At 31.8% G+C, this 23,529-nt stretch overlaps 1 protein-coding gene and 1 long non-coding RNA gene across 4 annotated transcripts in view; one reads left to right on the top strand and one right to left on the bottom strand.

The window, feature by feature from the left end:
* Positions 1-6,073: 6,073 nt before the first annotated feature.
* Positions 6,074-7,565, bottom strand: LOC115885061. Of its 2 annotated transcripts, XR_004050676.1 has the most exons (4): positions 7,178-7,565; positions 6,850-7,118; positions 6,455-6,632; positions 6,074-6,394 (listed from the first exon to the last, which is right to left on the bottom strand). It is a non-coding gene; the product is annotated as an uncharacterized LOC115885061 (long non-coding RNA). The 2 variants fall into 2 exon arrangements; XR_004050675.1 differs by having other exon boundaries at positions 6,850-7,564.
* A 5,808-nt stretch (positions 7,566-13,373) lies between these two features.
* The window catches only part of LOC115885059 (tau-tubulin kinase homolog Asator), a 94,943-nt gene continuing 84,787 nt past the window's right edge, over positions 13,374-23,529 (top strand). Inside the window, exon 1 of one of the 2 annotated variants that reach the window (XM_030903821.1) lies at positions 13,374-13,805. In XM_030903821.1, the coding sequence (XP_030759681.1) occupies positions 13,744-13,805 (62 nt within the window). In that variant the 5' untranslated portion in view covers positions 13,374-13,743. The remainder of the gene's footprint in view (positions 13,806-23,529) is intronic. The other variant, XM_030903820.1, reaches the window with a different exon arrangement.

The following is a 23,529-nucleotide window of genomic DNA, read 5'->3' as shown; positions in this document are numbered from 1 at the left end:
AGTTCATCGTCTGGTTATATTTTTATAGGCATTTGGTGTATACGAGATCAACGAAAGATGTCTAGACAAACTGAATATATTCAAATAGCATAATAAAACTTGTGAACACAAGGGTCGCTTTTTGTCGTTCTTTCAGGAAGACAAAATCAATTCAATCGAATGACTGAAGAATATAAGGACATGTAATGCCCATATACGGGCTGCAGCAGAATTTGTGACCTTAGACGCCATTCTTTTGATGGCAACGAATGAGTCATCAGCTGGTCACCAGAGACAATTTTAGCGATTTTTAATAGTTTGTGTGTAGTGAACTTTATATAAACTTTATTACAATGGTGATATTAGTTGTTCAGCTTTCAAGTGTAAAAGCAACAGCGATAAGAAAGAGCCAGGAATTACGTTTCATAGGTAAATAAACAGTCCCCTCCACCTTTTCAACGTTTTCTTATTGAATTTGATAATTATTTTTCTGATATTATATGTACTGCTTGATGTGTGCTATACGTCGATACTAGTTTTGTATCTTTTGTTAACATTTTAATACGACATTTATAAAAAATATAAATATCTCTTCAAACAGCTAGGTTAAGAAAAATATGTGCCACGGCACTGTTTGGTGACATCGTAACAGTTTGCTCTCGGGTGTTATTTGTCCTTGGATTCTTTAGTCATTGACTATTGACTCAATCAGTCAACAATCAGTCAGACAGCTTCGGTGAAAATCCGCCTTACTCAACTTTCTGGTTTATTTTTTTTTTAAAATGTAGAATAAATGAATAATGATTCCAGATCAATTATATAGTCGCAAAAATAAATCTTTATTTGGGTCAAAAATGCAATTAAAATAGATTAATTGCCAATCATATGTAACAGAAGCTTCCATGTCCGTAAAATTTATTGTCTGCAAAGTTTATTCACACTGAGACCTCGTCCCAACGTGTCTGCTAAAAATAGTTTGTATAATCCCAAATGTGTATATTTGATGTGAGTCGTGGATTTAAACTGGATTAAAATATATGTATACATAAACTTTCGAAATGCTTGTTGAAATCAGTTATTTAATAAACATTGGATTTTTATCTACCTGGTATATTCTTCCCTGATTAAAAAAAATAAAAAAATTGGTCAAGTGCGAGTCGGACTCGCGCACGAAGGGTTTCGTACCATTCATTATCTAATACAACATTAGACACTATATTATTATAAACTTTTTTCCGATTTAGCTGAAATTTTGAATGCGCTTATAAGTAATTAAAAAAATGAAGAAACACATTACTAAAAATTGTATCAATCAATAATAAATATGTAAAAAGTAAAAATAAATATGTAAAAATTAAAAAAAAACGATTAAAAAAAGACGCGTTGGCTAGGTTCGAACCTGCCTTACTACGGCTCCAACGTCATAGCAGCGTAAAGTCCTAACGCTTTAAACACGCGGCCACCGAGGACTTGAAAGATACTATGTAAAATTCTTACTTAAAAGATAATGTTTAGTGAAAGTACTTTTTTATTTATAAACATTTATTTAGTTCTGCTTTTAATATTTGTTCTTATAGCGGCAACATAGATACATTATCTGTGAAAATTCCAACTGTCTAGCTATAACGGTTCATAAGATAGACCTTTGCGACAGACGGACGGACGGACAGCGAAGTCTTAGTAATAGCACAGAATATCTAGCTACGCGTAGCTGCGTAGCTAGATATTCTGTGGTAATAGCCTTGTTTATATAATATGGTTGCCGTTTTTACCCTTTGGGTACGGAACCCTAAAAATAAATATAATATTAATATACTGTATGCACTGAAGATTATATGGTCAATTTAAAACAAAATAAGTTATAAAGCCGAAATCTTCGTACCATTACCATGGAGAAAGAGAAAACTTAAGCGTGAGATTATCAAAAGAAGGCGTTATACTTGTAAGCTAAAAATTATATTCCTATATAATTTTTAGCTTCATGATCCTTATAATAAATTATAAGTCTCGTATTAAGTTGATATCCCAACCCAATGTCGTGGCATCGATGGCCATTTTATTTAATACTCACCCTGTATATTTAAATTAAATTTGAAACGTTGTCTTTTAAATAAAAAGCTCTTTTTGGAAAAACCAAGTCTGGCTAAATTATCTTTTAAATTTGTATCATACACAATCCAATAGGTAGAAATTTACCGTATGATCGAAAAAAAACGGCGTCCAGGCGAGGAAATGACGATCAATGACATTTCCCAATAAATTTACATATAAAATGACAGCCATCTTCATTTCATAGCCATCGCTGACGCTGTTTTTTGGATCATACGGTATATTGAGATGCGTTCACACCGGCTGCGTCGCTCCGCGCCGCGCCGTGCAAATCATTTTTTTAACATATACTTTTGTGCGCGTTAAAAAAATACACTTCAAAAGTACATGTTAAAAAAATGTTTTGCGCAGAGCGGCGCAGCCGGCGTGAACGCACCTTTACAGTTTATCAACAGTTCATACAACAGTTTGTTTATCTGATGTAAAAATGTAAAAAATGGGTAAGTTAAATTATTGTAGGTTGATTGATTATGTTACATACTGCATATATCTGTCAAAACGAATGCAATAAATAACATTAAGTACCATGTTAACATCGTTTAAGAAAATCAGAGAAAATATAGAGAATAAACAGTTTTGAAAAATATGTTTTTTTTTCGCTGAGAAAGGTCAAACTGAGTTCGAACAAATAACAATTTTTCTAGAGTACAAAATAATAAAACTTTAAACTTGACGTTTTTCATGTAGAGTTTAAAAATACTCTCTCCCATTTAGATGGTTCCAGGAAAAACTAGCAGTACTGCCAGGTGTTTAAACTGAAACTAAAACCTTATTATAATTAACAAAGTTTTTATAAACTTACTAGCGTGTACCAGCGACTTCGTTCGCGTCGAATTAATCATTTGTAATGGTGGTGATAAAGCAAAGCAAGAATTACCATTAACATACAAACTGGATAAAATTTTCTCACATTTATGTCAGCATGAGAAAATATAGACAATATGGCGATATTATTATATAACTTGGTAATATTTGAGGGGTAGTTTCTTCTCGTTGGAATTTGACTTTCGAAAAATCCATTTGCCAAAAATAAGCTTTTTACGTCAAGCAATTTAAGCAGTATCGTGGTTAAGAAATTACCCAACTTTTGGAACAAACTGTATGATTTTTTAAAAAATTTCAAAATATGTAAAAAAAACAAATAAATTATGCTTGTCCAAGCGTTTTCCCGAAAGACTAACCGTTTTTTAAATAACAAATATTGTAATATTTGAGGGGCGTTCTCACCCTCTTGGAACTTGAGATTCGAGAAACCCCTCCTTTACGAACCTCTACACCCCACAGTCAATCCGTTTGCCAAAAATCAGCTTTAAACGTCGAGCAGTTTAAGCAGAATCGTGATTACTCAATGGTCATATTTTATGAAACACCCTGTATAAATTTATAAAAAATCTTAAAATATGTAAAACAACAAAATAAAATATACGTGCTTAAGAGTTTTTCCGAAAAACTCACCGGTTTTTAAATAAAAAATATTTTAATATTTGAGGGATAGTTTCACCCCCTTAGAATTCGAGTTTCAAAAAGTCCTTTCTTATCGAACCTCTACACCCTAAAGTCAATCTGTTTTCCAAAAATCAGCTTTTTACGTCAAGCGCTTTAAGCAGGATCGTGATTAATCAATGGCCAGATTTATCGAAACACCCTGTATACCTTTTTAAAAATCTTAAAATATGTAAAAAAACAAAATAAAATATACGTGTTTAAGCGTTTTTTCAGAAACTTGACCGTTTTTTAAATAAAAAAATATTGTAATATTTGAGGGGTGGTTTCACCCTCTTGGAACTGGAATTTCGAAAAATCCCTTCTTATCGAACCTCTACACCCTAGAATCAACCTGTATGCCAAAATTGAGCTTCTTACGTTGAGTGGTTTGAGCAGGATCACTTAAGGAGTCAGTCACTTAAGGATTTTATATATTAGAATAGATATATTAGGTACTAATGGGGTCAACCAATTCAAAACAAGGCTAATAATTAAGAAGCATTATATTATATACAGGGTGTCCCAATATTCCGTGGACATAGTGTTTTTACAATCATCCAAATAAGTTCATTGGACACAATTTACCAGCATACAAAAGTGCTTCGTGTGTCCGCTAGAGGGCATCATGCTTCAAAAAAATAAACACATTTTTTCAGATATTTTAAGAACCGGTTATTCCTATTTGAATAAGATTTTGGGTGTCTATATTTTGCTAAATGCTTTGACTTTTACAAAAATCAAAAAAAAGTCCGGGAACGGTAAAAACTACCCCCACCCCTACATAAATTTTGGTATAAATATATTTTCCAACTCCATTGACGACAGATTTTCTTTGCGTAAAATAGTTACTGTAGTATTTACCATGTATTTACTACATTTCTCGTCTATTGTAAAAAAAACGTCACCTCGCATACTTTTTGAGGAAAAAAAAATTCCGAAGCTGGAAGTTTTTTTGTCACATCACAAATTATAAATTAATTATTAACGTTCAGATTTATTTTTAATCGATGCCCTCTAATGGACAAACCAAGAATTTTATACAAAGGTAAATAACCCCCTGTATATTACTGCACATTTCAATTCTAAGCAAAAATCGGAATACACACAATATACTTCAAACCAACCGTTTCCGAGTTATTGACTTTTGAAAATATCGATATGTATAATTTCGATATGTTCAGTTTCATTTAACGATGCCATCATTTAGTAGCCATCATTTAACGATGCCATCATTTAGATTCAGTTAGTTATTCTATGGATGCCATTCTGCCGAAACTGTGATACTTAATAATATTTTTTGATATTAGTTCTCAAGTATGGAGTGTAGAGTCAAGTAGGAACAACTCCGTGCATTAAAAAATGGTCAAAAAATGGGAAGAATTACGATGGCGCTGCTGTAGCAAAAACCTAAAATTTAAGACATGCGCTGAACATTTTCAAAACAGCTGAATCAGCTGATTCAAAAGACATAAACATAAATATTTGACGTGAAAATCATATACGTGAAGCCGCGGGTTTCAAAAAAATACAAATTTTATTTTCATGTCACATGAAATAAATTACAGATTTTTATTCAGCAGCAATAGACTAGGCCCTTTTTTATTGTTTTTCATAAGTTATTTCGCAAATGTCATTCAAGACGACGAAAAAATATTCTGATCGTTTTAGCTTAAAATTAATGTTAATTATAATTAAGAAAATTTTTATTTAATAAGTAAGTAATAATTGGTGATGGGTTTAAAATAAATATAATGCAGCTTTAAAATAACTTCATATCTACATTTATTTAGTGTAAAAGTAAGTCAATATGTGGTTTTATTATCGATTATTCAGAAGCAATAGACTGAGCCTCTTTTTTATTGTTTCTCATAAGTTATTTCGTAAATCTCATTCAAGATGAAAAAGCTTTAATTTAAAATTAATGTTAATTATAATAAGAAAAACTTTATTTAAAGTTTAATTGATGATATGGGATTTAAATAAATATAATGCAGGTCAAAAATAATGTAACACATTTTATTTAGTATAAAGATTAAGCCAATATAATGTAATTTTATACTGTACAAGTATTTATTTACGTTTTGTCATGGTAGTTGCCATGTTGCCATTCATTCAGAATAGTGGATTTTAAATGTTCGATAGTCGGGTGGCTTAACTACCTTAATATCAACTACTTCTAGACAAGAATCGTGTGCAGTATTATCTTCTTTTTCACTCCCAGCTATTTCAACTTGGCTTGCATGGCTTGGGACGTGGAATAATATAATTTTATAGCCCTTCCAGATCCTCATGTCTTCCTTGTACTTTACCCAATAGAATCGTTCTCGCAGCTTCCTCCTAACTTGGTAGTTGCTATTCATTCAGAATAGTGGATTTTAAATATATTTGGTAGTCGGATGGTTTAACTATCGTAACAATAACTACTTTTAATAATTCTTTTTCTCAATTCTTTGCACTATAATTTGCATCCCACGTATTGTAATATTTTCCTTTGAATTTCGTTTCCTATTGTCCCATGGCTTGAGACGTAATGTTATAGCATAGCCCTTCCAGATCCTCATGTATATGTCCCTTTTCCTTGTAGTCCACCCAATAGAACTTTTCTCTTAGCTTCCTCTCAAGTCGGTAGTTGCCATTCATTAAGAATAGTGGATTTTAAACATGTTTCGTACTCGGATGGTTTAACTACTGTAACATCATAAATAAACTGTATACCAACACATAATGGCCAAACTTCAACAGACTTTAATATTCATAAACCTCATCAGAAGAAAATATTTTTTGATCCAAAGTTTTTTTTTTCGTTATTAGAATAAATTACCTGCAATTTGTTAATTCATTACAACATTGAATAAAAGATGCAAAGTGTTTATACACATACTATAATAGATAAATCTTCATTTAAAATTATGTGATAGATCTGCTTGCTTGTAGGATCTAGACTCATAAACTCAATAATTTCTTTTATTGATATAACCAATAAAGTGGTAATGCTGAAATTTTGTTTTTGATTTGAGCAATAGGGTCCATTATTTCCATTATTTGATGCTGTTATTGCTCTACAAAATGTTGATCTTTATCAAGGGATGTTTATGTGTATAATATTACTATTTATGTGTATAATAATACTGTATGATCAAAAAACACGGCGTCCAGTTGGCTTGGAAATGAACATCTCGATGACATTCTCCATATCATTTTACATATAAAATGACAGCAATCTTCATTTCATAGGCATCGCTGACGCCGTTTTTTATTCGATCAAATTGTACTTACGTGTATAATATTCATTTAATGGTTCCTGTTTTAGTTGCTGGTGTTCATATTTTGGTTTTTTATTCTGTTGTTGCTCTACAAAATGTTAATATTTATGTGTATAACATTACTCTGTGTATAATAATACTTAGGTGTATAATATTCATTTAATGGTGCCCTTCTTACTTGTTGCTGTTGTTGCAACTCAGAATTTAAATTAACCTGAGGAAGTAGGTAGAGCTTCATCCTCCAATATTTTCCTATGTAAATACTGCAAGTGGACAGTATTTCTGATGACAATTTTATTATAAACTTTAACATCTTGTTCTTTAAAATGAAACTGCCATACCTTATCTGTAGATTTCAAAGCAATAGGTATCTAAATGCTTTTGACCATCGCTGTAATCTAATTCTTGTCTGAAAATCAATACCTAATATTATCCTGATGATTTTGATTTTTGATAGATTATTAAAATAGAGCACTTACAGTTAACTATATTTCTTGAAAGTACCTAAAATTTTATTTATTTCCTACTTTTACTTGTTTAAAATCAAATCAAACAATTTGTGCATGTCTGTCAATCTTTAAAATCATTAAAAATAAATTTTATTCAGGTTGTAACTTTATAAAAAGGATTGTAAAAATATACTTTGTAACATGTATGTCAATAATCTTACGAAAAATGTTTACTACACTTTTGATTGACTCTAATTTTTATATATAATACAAATAATACAATACTGAATTATATTATGTATTTTACATACCGTAGGCTTTGCCTTTGCTCTTTATTTTTCCATCAGCTATTCAATCAACTTCGCACCACACACACTTTAACCATTGTTAAATAATAAATAAAGCACAAAATATTGATAAACAATAATTATTTTATATTCTAAAAAATAAAAACAAAACTTTTTTTGGGTAATGTTTGGTTATATTTATTTTTATTCTCTTATCTATGGTTACTTTTCATTTTTTAGATTAATGCGTTTTTAGCGCCACTGTGGTCATTTCGCGAACCCATATTCTTCCCATTTTGTGACCACTTTTTCAATAAAAGTCCTAAGAGTTATTTCTTCTTACCTCTACACTCCATATTCTCACGTTAGCATTTATAGATGTATAAAATGAGATTGTATCAAATCTGGAAATTGCAAAATCTTCGCTTAACATTTCAATTCTTCAATTTGTGTACATTGTGTATTACAATTATTGCTTAAAATTGAAGAAAAAGTTGAAATATGCAATAATATACAGGGGGTTCCATTTAAAAAAAATTAAGTTTGATGTGCCACAACTTTATGATCGACCCTGTATACTTACATTTACTAGTAGCTAATAGGCATTCAAAAACTCAGTGTCATAGTTTCGGCAGAATGGCATCATTAAATGAAACTGAACATATCGAAATTAATAATTAAATCAAATTGTTTAAGTGATATTGTCAACAGCACGAATTTCAGATTTATCATTAAAATAAATCACCCAATATATTAAGTGGAATATATTTTTTTAAACATAATTTTTGCACAATAAGAATTAAACTAGAACAAGTTGACGTCAGACTAAGATCTGAAGGTGAACTTTGTTTAATTCTTATTGTTGTAAATATCAGTATGTAGAATTATTAAAAGTTAAATTAGAAGAGAGTCTTGGCTCTCTCTGGGGAGAATAAATCAAGAAGTCATGCTGTTCAGATGAGTTGAGTTCTCCAAGTAAAATAATGACAGTAAAGTAATTAGTTTATAATTTTTTGTATATTTTCTCTTAGTATATTTTATTGGTCGAAAGGTATTCTGCTTGACATTTCTCCTACATAAATTCATGTATTTAATTCTTTAATAAATTTATATTTTGTATATGAGGTTTTAATGATCTTCGATACCTAAAACGTCCCTAGCCGCAACCCTCTAAACCAGGGTCGCGACAATATGTTCAAAAGTGAATAACTCGAAAACGGTTGGTTTGAGGTACATTGTGTGTATTTCGATTTTTGCTTAGAATTGAAGGAAGAACTGAAATATGCAATAATATAAGGGGGTTCTATTTAAAAAAATGAAACTTTTATGTGCCACCCTGACAGACTCTGTATTCTTAAATGTATTACTCGCTAATAGAAATTTAAAAAACCTATAACTTTCGTATTTAACCTTTTGCGGTACCTCCTATATTTTACCTAATAATCGACCGTTTCCATACATAAAGCGACCCTGTATAACCAATACGTCAGTAAAACCATGTTTACACAACCCCGTATATTTGATTTTAGAATTCAAAATATAAAATTGAATTATATCGCTTCAAACCATATAACAAAGATTAACCCGGTTTTGAAATGTTCGATTTGTATATTTGAAAAGCGATAGATAATTATAGAATGAAATAAAATTTTAAAATAGTGACCCGCTCTCAAAAAGTTACTTTTCTATTAATCATGACTTAAGACTTGAAAATTTCGGTTTAAAACCCTGTTGTAGACTCTAATCTGGAAAGGCATATTGTTATTCTCGAAGGCATGAATACGTATTTTGAAGGAGGGTTTTGATATTTTAATATACAGGGTGCCCCAGTATTCCGTAGAGATATAGATATAGAGATACACCCTCAGAGGGGGACACCCTGTATAATATGTGTATTTCTTAATATTACATTAGAAACGATATTCTCTAGGGATGTAGAGCACTTAAGGACAACGCCACAGAGCAATATAGAATAAAAACAAACAAGACCAATCCAGAAAATTGCTCGAAAGAGGCAATATCTTTCTTTAATATGCTGTTGGTTTTAAGTAGGTTTAAGCAGTTTAAGTTTTAAGTATAAACGGGATTAACTATTTTAAAACAAGCAAATTTTTTTATTCAGAATGCATTTTTCTCAAAATGTCAATAATAAAAAAGTTTTTCCTCTTATAAAGACAATACGGAGACATACTGTATACATATACATATATTGATTCTGTATACTAATAATTTAATTAATGTTTATAGCAAATAAACTAGAATAATTAATATTAAAGTGAATTGAAAAAGTGCATGGAGTAATGAGTTAACAATACAAACTTAAAAATATAGGTCAAAGCACTATTTTGGAGCAAATGCGTTTTTTTTCAGTATTTTTTAGAGCAGGTCAAGGTATCGGTGTTGAGAAGCTGAACAATTAATTTTGCATTATCTACAATTTTCTTTTGGCTAATTTTTGCCAAAACGGTAAAAAATAACGCGAAATTATTGGGCAGTGTGTCAAGGTAATATTAGAGTCAAGGTATATGAAAAAAATAGTATCCTATACGTTTTACGTGACTCTAAACGTGAAGGTCAAACACGTATTGTGATTTTTTTTTTAATTTAAAAGTATTTAGTGCTTTACCTTGCTCTAAACCCAATAGCTATGCCTCCTTACCTAAATAAACAACAAAATTAAACTAATTAAAAATATCTAATAGATTCATAAAAAGCACAAGACTCAACAAGGTTTTAAATATGTAATAATTCTTCTTCTTCTTCATGTACCGTCTCCATACCGTCTCCATACCGTCTCCATACCGTCTCCATTGCTATTTTGACCTTGGAAGCTGCGGCGCTAAATTTTCGCAGGTTTCTGAGCCAGGATATTCTTCTCTTTCCAATCGATCTTTTTCCTACAATTTTTCCCTGGATTATGAGCTGCAAAATCTTGGACCTCTCATGATATGGCCGAGATATTGCAATTTTCTTTTTTTTACTTCCGTGAGGATCTCTACGCCTTTCTTCATTCTTCTCAGAACCTCCACGTTGGTTACATGTTCTGTCCATGGTATTCTCAACATTCTACGGTATGCTCACATCTCGAAGACCTCCAGTTTCCGCTCGCAAAGCTCGTTGAGAGTCCAAGTTTCTATACCATACAAAAGGGCTGGGAATACATAACATACGAGTTCTCATATCTAGGCTCAAATCGCGGCTACAGAGCAGCTTCTTAATCCTCACAAAGGATGCACGATTCATTTATTTCTGAACAATAATCCACGGTGTAGTCGACACTTGTACCCAGGTAGTCATACCTCTCTACTCTTTTGAGCTCCTCGCCTTCCGCGTACAGATGTTCATTGGGCACTCCAGTTTTAGTGACAATCATATATTTGGTCGTCTTAACATTGAGTGTCAGACCATATTCTCGACTAGTTGTTGTAATAATAGGTCCTAATAAATTCCTAATAGTGAACAATATGTATATCAATCCTCATAGATGGATTATATTATTCTCCTTCTAATAAAATAAAACTCTCAATTTGGCCAAAATTGTACTGCCTTTTAGCACTCGATATGTAATCATCATCATTTTCAGTTTCTTCAATCATTTCCAATTATGGTTTAGACTCCCTCACATACTCTCTTTGTAATTGGGCCCATTGTTGTCAATTTTTGGCTATGCGGGTCCGAGTTCCTTGCTAACTTCCTAATATCATGGTCTCTTCTAGGTCTCTTGTGGGTACCATGTTGTCATTTCTGTGGTCTATCTGTTGTCTGTCCTTCTTGCCAGGTATCCTACGCATTGCCATTTGGGGGATTTAACTCTATGGATGACATCTATTACCTAGGTCTTTTGTCGTACTTAGCCACTCTATTCTTTTACGGTCTCTCTTGGTCATTCCCAGCATATTTTGTTCCATTGAACGTTGTGCGACCTGCAGTTTCCTTATGATGTCCGTTTTAAGTGTCCAGGTTTCACATTCATAGGTCATGACTGGTAGTACACATTGGTCGAATGTTTTCTTCTTTAGATAGAGTGGCATTCTAGATTTGAATATTATTGAGTTTCTTCCAGAAGTCCTCCACTTAATTCTTCTGTTGATTTTTGGTAGTAGAGATCCCGAGCTGTGTATGGGATCCCGAGTTATCCCAAATATATACAGGGTGTCCCCGAAATACGTGCAATTATTTTAAGGGGTGGTAGATCTAGTCAAAATAAACATTTTTTCTCATTACCGTTTTTCAAGTAAGTCCAAAATAACCGAGTTGTTTTACTTTAAACAAAAAATGCTTTTTTGTTTAAATTTTGAGAACCACTGGATCTTTTCTGGATTTCCTTTCTTGTAAATTTAATCTACTACCTATGTTGCCATATTATCAAGAAATTATGTTTTTTTAAATTAAAACTAAAAACATTTCCAGAATTTTTTTCAAAAAATTTCAAATTTTCATTTTTTTTTTCGCAAAAAAACCTCATAGGCGTGTTTCTGGGGCCGAAATATACTACCAGTTAAAATACTTGCACTTATTTCTGGGACACCCTGTATATTCCTCTACTATTTCCAGTGTTATGTTATTTATTAGAATGTCTTTTCTAATACTCTACTACTACAAAAAACCGCTATAAATTTAAGAACACTTTAAATACAAAAATGTTTATTATTTAAGTCCGCATCTAAACGAAAAATGATATATAGGGTGTTGCGTTTAAAAAAATTGAGATATAGCATTTAAAATATTCCGATTTTGTGTAACGCCATAAAAATACCCTGTATAGGATAGTGTACATTTTTTTAACGGATCTATTTTGTGTTTAGGAAAATATAGCATTAATAATGTTATATTCAATTTTTAACCACTTTTCGGAGATAGTGTTTTTAAGCAAAGTTTCAGGTAAATACGAAATAGAATGGCAACACCGCATAGTGCTTCAAATTAAAATAGTGCAATTATACTATTCCTACATACATATTCATGTATATAGGATTGTATGCTGAATCCAATCATCCCCCAAAAATGGGGGGTGCAGTATAAAAAAACCTAAAACTTTTTTTGTAACGCCCCTTTTTTGAGTTGATATACAACAAAATATTTTTAGGATATGCACCATTATAAACCATTCAACATCTGTATAAAACTTGTTTAGATATCTTCGACAACACCGATGATTTGGACGTTCCTTGCATTAATGGGCCACCCTATAAATATGTATTTATAAGTTAGATATGATATTATAATCTGTCCAACGAATCAGGGAAGATTTCGAAAGACGACATCCAAAAACTGACAGAAAATAAAATTTGCCTGTGAAGAAAATGACAGACATAACTGTCACTGTCAGAGATGCTCCAGTTGGACAAACAAGTGATACCTATTTATTTAATATAAGCTGTCATGGAACTATACCTACCTATTAAGTCCAAAAAGTATAAAATTCTTTTAGAAGAAAAGCAGAAAAGATTTTACAAGATTATATTTCCGGAAAATAACGTAAATTTTATTATGACTGTATTTTAGGAATAAAGCTCATAAAAACTCAAGTATCTTCCATGAATTCATTATTCACAAGTATTAGTAGAGCATTAAAGCATCTTAATTATGCGTTTTTAAAACGAAAAGAGTTCCAAATATTGTGATAATTAACTTTCTTTATACACACAAATCATTTTTTTACTATTCGGAGATTCCCACACCTCAACCGATTCCCGCGAAGAAAAAACTATTAATATCCCACAAACAGAGGGAGGGGAGTTATTTTAAATATATATAACTCAAAAACTCCACCGATTTTTTTCACAATACTGATATTTCGACTTTCTAGATGTTAAAAAACTACACCGTCCAGCTATAACATTGAAGCAACATAAATTCTTAGTAGACATCAAGTCTGGTGTGTCTGGTGGTTTCACTTCATCCTAGTGTAGTACCGAGTGAAAACTTGTTTTTATTTAAAAGGAGGATAGAAGTTGGGAACAGAGCTTATTTTTGCTGGACGCGAGTGTCACAATGCGACCCGATCATAACATAATCTTCCTCAGTGATTCTTAAATACTTTTGAAAGAAGTTAAGTTTCGAAAGTGGTGGTAGTAGTTCAGGAGCATCTACTAGTGTACTAGTGTTATGTGAACAGAAAAAATTGTGTTTCGTTCTTTTTTCAATTTGTTAATTTATAACAAAGCAATCATGACGGTTATTATGACCACACAGGATAGCTTAAAGGATGCCAGTGCTCTTAAAAAAAGATGGTAAGTCTGATTTTCGTTAAGAATATTATTGGACAAATCAAAGCTTGTAATTAACCCACACAGATATTTTTGAATTTTATAATTAGTTCTTATATGTTTTAAACTAAAACAAATATTCAGTTGATCAAGAAGTATTATGATCATGTGATTCAAAGCATTTTTTAATCCTTACTAGACCTCAAGAGCTCATACCTGTTTTGCGAAGATGTATTGCAAAGATTTTTATGACAATTTAATTAAATTATTTTTATTTTATTATGCATTTAGTTGTTTCTATTCTACTGTCTAAATTGATAATTATTGTGCATGTATGACAATTTTAAATTTGTATAATCTAAAAATTTCAGAAAAAACAACACACTCGTCGATATGTTTTTTTTTTTTTTTAATGTAACGAACAATTACACACGAACTAAAAATTAATGTTATTGACTTTGCTCAGCTTGTGTCTAAATTACCCCAACAGGTGTATCTGTTTATAAATCAAATATTCAAACAGCAAGTTAGATATTTTTTTAAACATAGCTATTTTAGTATCAGTATTTTGGTCCTATATTTCGAATAGTAGTATTCCTAATTCCTATTAACCTAAAAACACAGTTTTGTTATAATAACATCAGTATAGGCGGCTATATTATACAGTAGGTCTCCGAATTTCCTTAAGAGGAAAAACTTTTTTATTATTGACATTTTGAGAAAAATACATCCTTCATAAAAATGTTGCTTCTTTTAAAATAGTTAATTCCGTTTATAGTTTTCCAAATTTCCATACCGTTTTAAAGAAAATCCAGTGGCGTTTCTATGGTAATATAATTTCGGGGTTTTATTCTTTAATAGATTACCCTACCCTTTCCGTAGCATTGAACTAAATAAATTTTATAATTGTATGACATTTTAAAACAATATTATTATAGCATAATAATTATCAATAACGAAATTATATTACCATAGCGTTTTGATTTTTAGGAAAAAATATCAATAATAAAAAAGTGTTTTCCCCTGTAAAGACAATCCGGGGACATACTGTATAGTACCTAACCAATATATCAGTTTTACTAGAAATTAATAGATAAATGTTGAGTATTACCACAGATCGATAACTTTATTTGATATTGATTTTTTTAGTTACCTGATTTTCAAATTTTTGCTGTTTGGGGACACAACGTCGTATGATTACAGCAACTAGAAATTAAAGAAGAATACATTGTTTTTTTAATTTCATTTTAAATTTTGAGGAAAAAAATATAAAAAAGTGAAAAACAAATTAAATATACAAAGTAAAGAATAAAACAGTACAATATATGTGTATAATGTTGTTATTGTACATACTTTATTGTTGGATTTAAGCAAACAAGCATTTGTCTTTATCCCAGTACCTATATTTATTTGACATGACAATTTCCCACTATGTAAAATTAATGATCCTTTAAAATTTTTGGCTACAGTTGAAAATAAGCGTACACAAAATAAATCGAAATGAAAGTTAATGAACTACTGTCTAAACTTTTATTATTAAGCCTATATTTCAAGTCAGTAGTCACTTTAATTTTGGTACAAATATTTGTTTTTATTTAATGTAGAAAATAGTCTTTACTATACGTAAGTGAAATATTCGCAATATAGCTGCATTAACATGGATTAACGCTTGTGAATGGTATACAAAAGATATAAATCCTGAATTAAAAAAAATAAACTAATATAAACACATCAAAATGGTCTAGGGGACAACGTTAAAATTTTGTGCTCTCTGAGCTATTTATGTTGGATTGTAAAATTAATAAAACGAAAATGTAACTAACCGAACCTAACCTAACTGATTCAATTTCTATAGATAATAATAATAATAATAGCTCCCGTATATAGCGTTTGATGCCTTGGGAGTAGCAACCATACACACAGGAACCATACACATACCATACACCATACACATGGTACAGCTTGCCATGCTAGACCCGTTCGGTATACAAGGAAGGTAATGTGGCTAGCACTCTACGCTTCAACCGCCTATTATTACCTCAAGAACTCATTTAAGGCTGAGTCAACCTAGGTACCCAAACTATATTATTTATTTTAATAAAAATAGTCGGCTGATGAAATGCCGGGTGTAGGATTCGAACCCACACCTTGAGATTGGTAGACGAGAGCCTGTACCTCTACGCCACCGGGCACCTAGATAAGCCACTAATTTTCATCAGTGTTTAAATTTTTTAAGGGAACAAAAAATAATTTCTCTTTTTTTTTCTGATGTAAATTTCTTCAAGTATCAATAATCTTTTATCATAAAAAGCAAGCTTTCTCATAGCATTTTTAGAACACATTAAATAAATAAATAAATAAACAACGCTTTGTATTGTACAGTATTGAGCCTTTAACTAGTTCTGAGCTCGGGGTTGGCAGATAAAGGTCGTGCCCCGCATTCCTAAGTGGATACTTGTGAGATGGCCTTTCGGGAATAGCAGATATGTGCTTGCGGATTAAGCAAATGCATTCAAAAATAAATAAAGAAGGAAGAGTCAGTATTTTGAAATTTTTAAAGAAATTCTGGCAGTGAGTTCTACTGTTCAGTCCCAATAAATATCGGACTGCTCTCTTTTGAAGTTTGAAAATATGATCAAATTTTGTCGCGCAGCAAGTACGCCAGGATGGAAGGACATAACGAAGATGCGACTCAAAAAGGGTACAATAGACTATTCCAGAGGTTGATAAGTTAAGTTCCTTAGAAACTGATCTTAGCGAAAAACAGGCAGCGCTTAGTTTTTTTGGTAAAGCTTCGATGTGCAAGTCCCATTTTAACGAGTTGTGTACAACAAGTCCTAAGAATTTCACAGAGTCCACGACGTCAATAGTGGTGTTATTAAGTACAAAAGGTTGTATAGTACTTTTATATGACAAAACTTTAGTTTTTGATAGGTTGAGGCATAGGAAATTAGAATCGCACCAAGATTTAATGGTGCGAAGTCACTGGTTATTTTATTAAAGCAAAACACGTTTTAAGATATTCACTTCCATTGCAAATCAAAACAAGATTAAATTATGACAAGTATAGTATTACATACGTTTGATACTATTCATCTCAAGAGCTATAATATTTTACGAACTAAATTAGACCGAATAAGCAATCAGGAAACTGGACCTAGGAATTGCATAATTCGAAGCAATCTGTTTTCAATTTTCTTCCCAACAATCAGAAAGTTGTTTCGTTTATTTTTAGATGAGCCGTACTATATCCTAGGTCCTAGAAGATATTTTTGGGATCATCAGTTATCTTACAACTAAATAAATTTTGTTATACCTTGAAATAATTATAGGTATAACATTCAGTCATCAGTGGCGTTTTTAATTGGTTGAAAATTTGATATTTTTTTTATCTAATCATTATACGAATTAGAATAGATAATGTTATATAAATTTATATACCGAGTGCGTCTCAAAAGTGCTCACCTCTAAAACTTTTTTATTTTTTCAGATAAAAAAACGAGATTTGGTATTTTAGTATATGACATAAATTAGGATTGATTGACACATTCAATTGTTTTTGTTTATCCTGTCACTTCCTGTTTCACCGGAAATGACTACAACTTTTAATTTTTAAATTGCACCCTCGCTATTTTTTACTTTATTCGATAGAAAATAACACTCTGAATAGAATGGCAAATCATATGTCAATTTTTGACATTTTCGCATATGGTTTATTTGAAATTATAATTTGCGGTTCGTAACGAAAATTTGACTCAAATTACAAAGTGTGTGGTATCAAATTATTCGTCAAACATGCTTTTTTCAAATATACTAATGAGCCACCCTCATTCCATTTGAAAAAATTGAGATATGATTAAAAATACAATTTGAGCATTTTCTAACTGGCCAGGACAAGACACTAAAAGCATTAGATAATCAAATCTATTTTTAAGGCAACCAAAGCTCCTTGATTAAGAATTAGTGTTTTTAACATAGCCATGGCACTCTAGATTGAATTTTAAAATAAGATTTTTTATTAAGCGAGAATGTCAAAAGTTGACATACGATGTCATGTCATCCTATTCAGAATGTCATTTTCTATCGAATAAAGTAAAAAAATACCGCGGGTGCTATTTAAAAATCAAAAGTTGTAGTCATTTCCGGTGAAACAGGAAGTGACCAAAAACAATTGAATACGTCAATCAATCCTAATTTATGTCATATACTAACATACCAAATCTCGTTTTTTTTTATCTGAAAAAATAAAAAAGTTATAGGGGGTGAGCCACTTTTGAAACGCACCCGGTATAAATAGATAATATTAAGAAGTAAAGAAAATGTTTCTTTTTTAGTAGTTTTTAACTTATTACTTATTATACAGGGTGGGTCTTAAATAAGTGCAAATATTTTAGGAGTAGAAACATATCCATGTTTTTTTCTGCAAATATTTATTTTTGAAAATTTGGAATTTTATGATTTTTTTTTTAATATTTAGTTAAAAAAACATAATAGTCTCATAATATGGCAATGTAGGTAATGGGTTAAATTTACATGAAAGAAAAACCGAAAAAGAACCAGTGATTCTCAAAATTTAAGCAAAAATCAATATTTTTTAAAAAAATATCGTCCCATCGTCAATTTTTCCCAACTTCAATATAGATCACATTTATGAACTTTTCATACCAAGAATGCATTGCTGATTATGTTTTTACTATTTTTAAATATATTTAAAAATTTAATTTTAATTTTCTGATTTTCAGAGAAGACAACATATTCTATTATTTAAATATTAAAAATATTTCTTTTAATTACAAGATTACCAGAAAATGAAAATTGTATAACAAAAATTGTTTATTTACTTACAATTATATAAAAGGAAGCTTATTATGGACGCTAATGATCAATATGTTGATCTGTTATAAAACTAATTTAAAGATACAACTTGGAAACATCATAAAGTAATTAAAGACACGTCCAAAATGCTGGAAACAGCGGCGACCAAAAAAACATCAAGGAAAACAACAGATTTTGGGAAGCTTGGAAATAAAGACAAGGTAAAGATAATATTTTGAAAAATGTCGTATTACGACATGGTCGCATTACAACATTTAACTTTTGGTCTTCCTCTTAGAATATTAGATAGAGAGAGTTCTCAGAAAAAAAAACTGTAGAAAATATAAATAAATGTAGTTGGACTTTATTAATGGATACCTTGAACTGGCTTTTCATTCTGAAGTCGATTTAGATAACGCATTATGTTTGTACTTTATTGCAGAATGTGTACAGGGTGGCGCCTCTCATACGCCGCGGAGGCTCCAAGGAGAACGATATAGTTTGTATTTAAATGAAATTTTGTGAGCATATTATGTAGGTTAGTTCAGAGCACTTTTTAAAAATATAGAGTGAGTTCTACAGGGTGTCCCTAAAAAAGTTACATATCAAAGTTGTGTTTTTTTGTAATGGAACACCCTATATATTAATTGATTTTCGGATTCTAAGAGAAAAATAAAGGTGAGTTATATAAGAGAAGTATATTACTAAAATGTGAGGTTTTTGACATATTTAACATTTTCTAGAAATAAAGAACAATTTTTAAATTACAATAAAAGCTACCTAAATTTGAATTTACCCGGTATAGCCTAATATGTAGTTAAATTTTGACTATTGTACTTTAAATCAAATTAAAACTTGATCCAAAAAGTTACACGGGGTGAGACAAAATTAATATTGAACATTGGTCACCTTTAAAAGCATGTTACTTTTTTATTTTAAATGGAACGCCCAGTATATTATTCCTATATTCAATGGAGAATTCATGTCTTTTCAAAATACTATTAAGGTTGCCTACCCCTCAAACAAAGATTTTCCTAGTTGTTTTCATTTACATGATTTGAGTAGATCTTTATTATTTGATAAAATCTAGGTGGCTTGGTTTGGCTGACGTTACTTCAACATAACTGTCTAATTAGTCCAACTTTAACAACTAGTTATCATTTTGTGTTAGTCATAGATAAATGCAACAAGTTTAGATTGGAAAGCCCGTAAAAATTTTGGGTCGCGAAATTATTTTGGGTCGCGACCGTTATACGCGATCTGGCGCTGTTATAGCGGTCGCTAAGAACAACGGCAAACAAAAACAGAAATAATTTTCTCTTGTCAAAGTCAGAATCTTCAAAAATCATAATAATCTTTCAAAATCTAAACCGCTCTCATTAAAGAAATTCCGAAAAGTGTTTATAGCGTCCATTTACAAAGTAATAATTGCTATCTTGTGAGTTTAATTCAAGTTTTATTTACTCCAACCGGTGAAAATTGTGAAAAAGTGGCATTAAAAACTTAAAAGCTGTGCTGTGAACTGTGAACTGCAAAACCATAGTGAATCGTGGCATAACGTCGGTTTCCAATGTTTCATAGGTATTTCATACATGCGTCCTTATATAAAATAAAGTTTCTTGTATGCAACACACTGTCTTTTATTTATAAAATTAAAGGAAAATAATAATAAATTTGAATAAACAATATTTGGCGATATAATTCCGGAAAAAGCCGAACCGCTCCGAAATTTTCGAAAGTTTTGGGTCGCGACCGTTGCAAAAATAGCGCCAAATAGTGTTTACATTGTCCTTATGGGCACTTTCCAATCTAAACTTGTTTCATTTATCTATGGTGTTAGTTAAAACAAAAAAAATTCTCAGAAATTTGCCGAAAATGCAAACTTATCCTACATCAGAGAGAATTGATATGATTCTATTAGTTGGTGAATGCAGTGTGCATTCACTAATTAGTAGAATACTTAAATGCTCCTGATTTTATCTAGTCTGGTTTTTTTATGGGCATGTATTAAAGAGAGTGTTTACAAAATTCGACCAACTATCGTCGACAACATGAGAGAAATTATTGTAGCTGCTTTTCGAGGTAGAACTCCACATATGCCTTTTAAATGAAAAGATTCTTTTGAAAAGACAGTCATTTTATACAGTTAACAGGAAAGGAAGCATTTTGAGCGTTTGATTTCATCTAGCTAAATTTTGTCACATATTATATCTAGTTTTAATTCTGTAATAATTAAAATATGTTTTAAACGTCTATCTTTTTATTACCGTTGAGTGTTTTACTCAAAAATTTACGAGGAATGCAACAACAAAGCTGACTAAGAAATGGAAGACTACTATCACACGAAGAACTAAACTGCGCATTGCGAACTCCCTCATATAAAGGAAAGTGATAAGCAAAGAATAAATGCCTTGGAGATGTGGGTATATCGACGGATGCTGCGAATACCATGGACGGCTCATCGAACAAACATTTCCATCAGAAGAACTAAAAATTGAGACATGGCTGGTTACCAGATTAAATCAGTCAATCCTCTGATATTTTGGCCATATTGCAGTGGCACCTCAATTGAGAGACTGAGGGTGGAGGGGAAGGTAGAGGGAAGACGATCACGTAGAAGGTCACCTAAGAGGTGGGTAGACCAAGTCAAAACCCTAGTGGGCCACAGCCTCCCCGAAGCTTCACATATGGCGCTGTGTCGAACAACTTGGTCCGAGGAAGTGAGGGGAATCAACACATGATGTTACCATACTCTCACGTAGAGTGAAGGACTGAAGAGAGAGAGATTTTACTCTACAATCTTTAATTTTTTTAAATTAACTATCTATTCTTTTACGGTCTTTCTTGGTTATTCCCAGCATATTTCGTTCCATTGAGCGTTGTGCGACCTGTAGTTTCCTTAATATACACATTGGTCGAATGTTTTCTAGATTTGAATATGATTGAAATTCTTCCATAAGTACCTACTCCATGCTAACTTAATGATTCTTTTCTTGATTTCTGGCCTTGGATCCCGAGGTGTGTATTAGTTGTCCCAAATATATATATTCTTCTACTATTCCGAGTCTTGTGTTATTTATTAGAATGTATTTTCTATGTATTGGTTCTTTGTACATTACTTACAGAACCATATACTATTATTTATAATGAATATAAAATAATAGATACCTTTGTCGAATAATGTGCCTCAATATACGAACATTTAGAATACATAAAAAATAAAGTAATTAGTAGCAATTAGTTAGAAATTAGAGTTCATAGGAACTAAAAGCGAAAATAAACAAAGGCTAACGACGTCAAGCGTATTGTTGACCTTGGAAAAGCTGATTACTGGCTAGCTGGAAGTTCGACACTTAGCGCAAGGTAACTGGATGGTTGTAAATAGTCTAGTAAATCGGTCAAAAGTGACGTGCTTAGGAATAATCAATCAAAAGTCGTTTTCGGGTTTCATTGAAGCTTGCTCGAAAATAAATCCAGCATTAGGTGGATTACATATAATATCCTGGTTTTATAAATACAAAGGAATTTTGTTGTGCCATGCACGTTGGATTAAGACCGTCCAATAGTTTAGAATTTAAATAATTGTTCTGCACTTTTTCAGGGAAGATCATACTCCTTATTTAGTTTTTCTATCCGTTCTTTTTATTATATTCTTTCGTTCTTTATATCCGGCCAATACCTGGTGTTAATACAAGGTGTTCTATCGGAAACGGGCTCAATTTTCACAGTTGAGCAAGTAGTATTTGTGTCGTTCCTGAGAATATGTCGTCCAAAGTATGCCGGTTTTTATTAAACTAAAGATACTAAAAAGCTGTTAAGGACTGTTCAGAGTAGGAGCGACGAGCGTCGCGTCGCGATATCGATGCGACGAGCGACGCGTCGACGGTTAAACAGTCTAGTGTTATCAGAGTACCTAAACCGACGAGTAGCGACAGTCCCGTTTTCAATTTTCTTTGCGGCTGCGCGAAATAAGTAGGCTATCTGTCATACAAAGAAGCGAAGTTGCCACTGTTGCCATTTATCAAATATCTCTATATACTTTATTTCAAGTATACTTAGGCAACGAATCGTTTTTTTAATTATTTATTAGCAGTTAGATATTTTATACATTCAAATTTAGAAATAAGGATAAAACAAAACAAAAAAGACATGTATAAAACTTTATAATTAATTCCACTTCAAATTGTGAGCAGTATATACCATGTTTACAGGACCACTTCATAAGTTGAGCAGTTAAATACGTAGTCTATCTGTCAAACACGTCAAAAGAGAGAGAAAGAAAATTTGGTCCCACCACATCAAAAGAGCCGACGGTTTCTGTCGCTACTCGGCGATCTACGTACTCGGCTGCGTTCAGATATTGAGGGTAGATGCACGCCGGACATAAAATTTACGTTCTTTGACGTTCTAAAATAAAAGATATTCTTATAGAGAGAGAAATCCTAATATGATTTTAATGTAGTGGAACAAAAACAAACAACTCCAGGTTGTTATGTCACGTCCAAACAGACTGTCGTCCGCAATACCTGAACGCAGCCCTGGTGTTATCAAATCCCAGCATTCAGAGTGAGAGCGACCAGCGCAGCGACGCGTTGCAATGGCTTCCAGCGACAGCGACGAAAACAAATCGAATTGATTTTTTCGCGTCGCACCAGCCAGCGACCAGACGTTAAAATGTGTTCCACTGAGGAGGACGTTGCCGAAATATTGATTTCAGAAATTCAGTCAAGACCCCCGTTATGGAACACAAAGCTCAATTTATAGTATAAATGGTGGAATTCGCCAAACAAATGTCTTTCTCTAATTATGGGGTGAATTCCGACTTTCTGTTTAATCGGCCAAAATAATATGGCGTGTCCAGTAACAAAAACAAACGAACTGCCCGAACTGCTCTTGTTGCAGCCATTTTATGACCTGAAAATAAGCGTGTTGT

Source organism: Sitophilus oryzae, unplaced genomic scaffold (assembly GCF_002938485.1).
Source record: "Sitophilus oryzae breed Bouriz unplaced genomic scaffold, Soryzae_2.0 scaffold_359_pilon_pilon, whole genome shotgun sequence".
NCBI classification, from domain to species: Eukaryota; Metazoa; Arthropoda; class Insecta; order Coleoptera; family Curculionidae; genus Sitophilus; species Sitophilus oryzae.
This window is presented reverse-complemented; position numbering and strand designations above follow the sequence as displayed.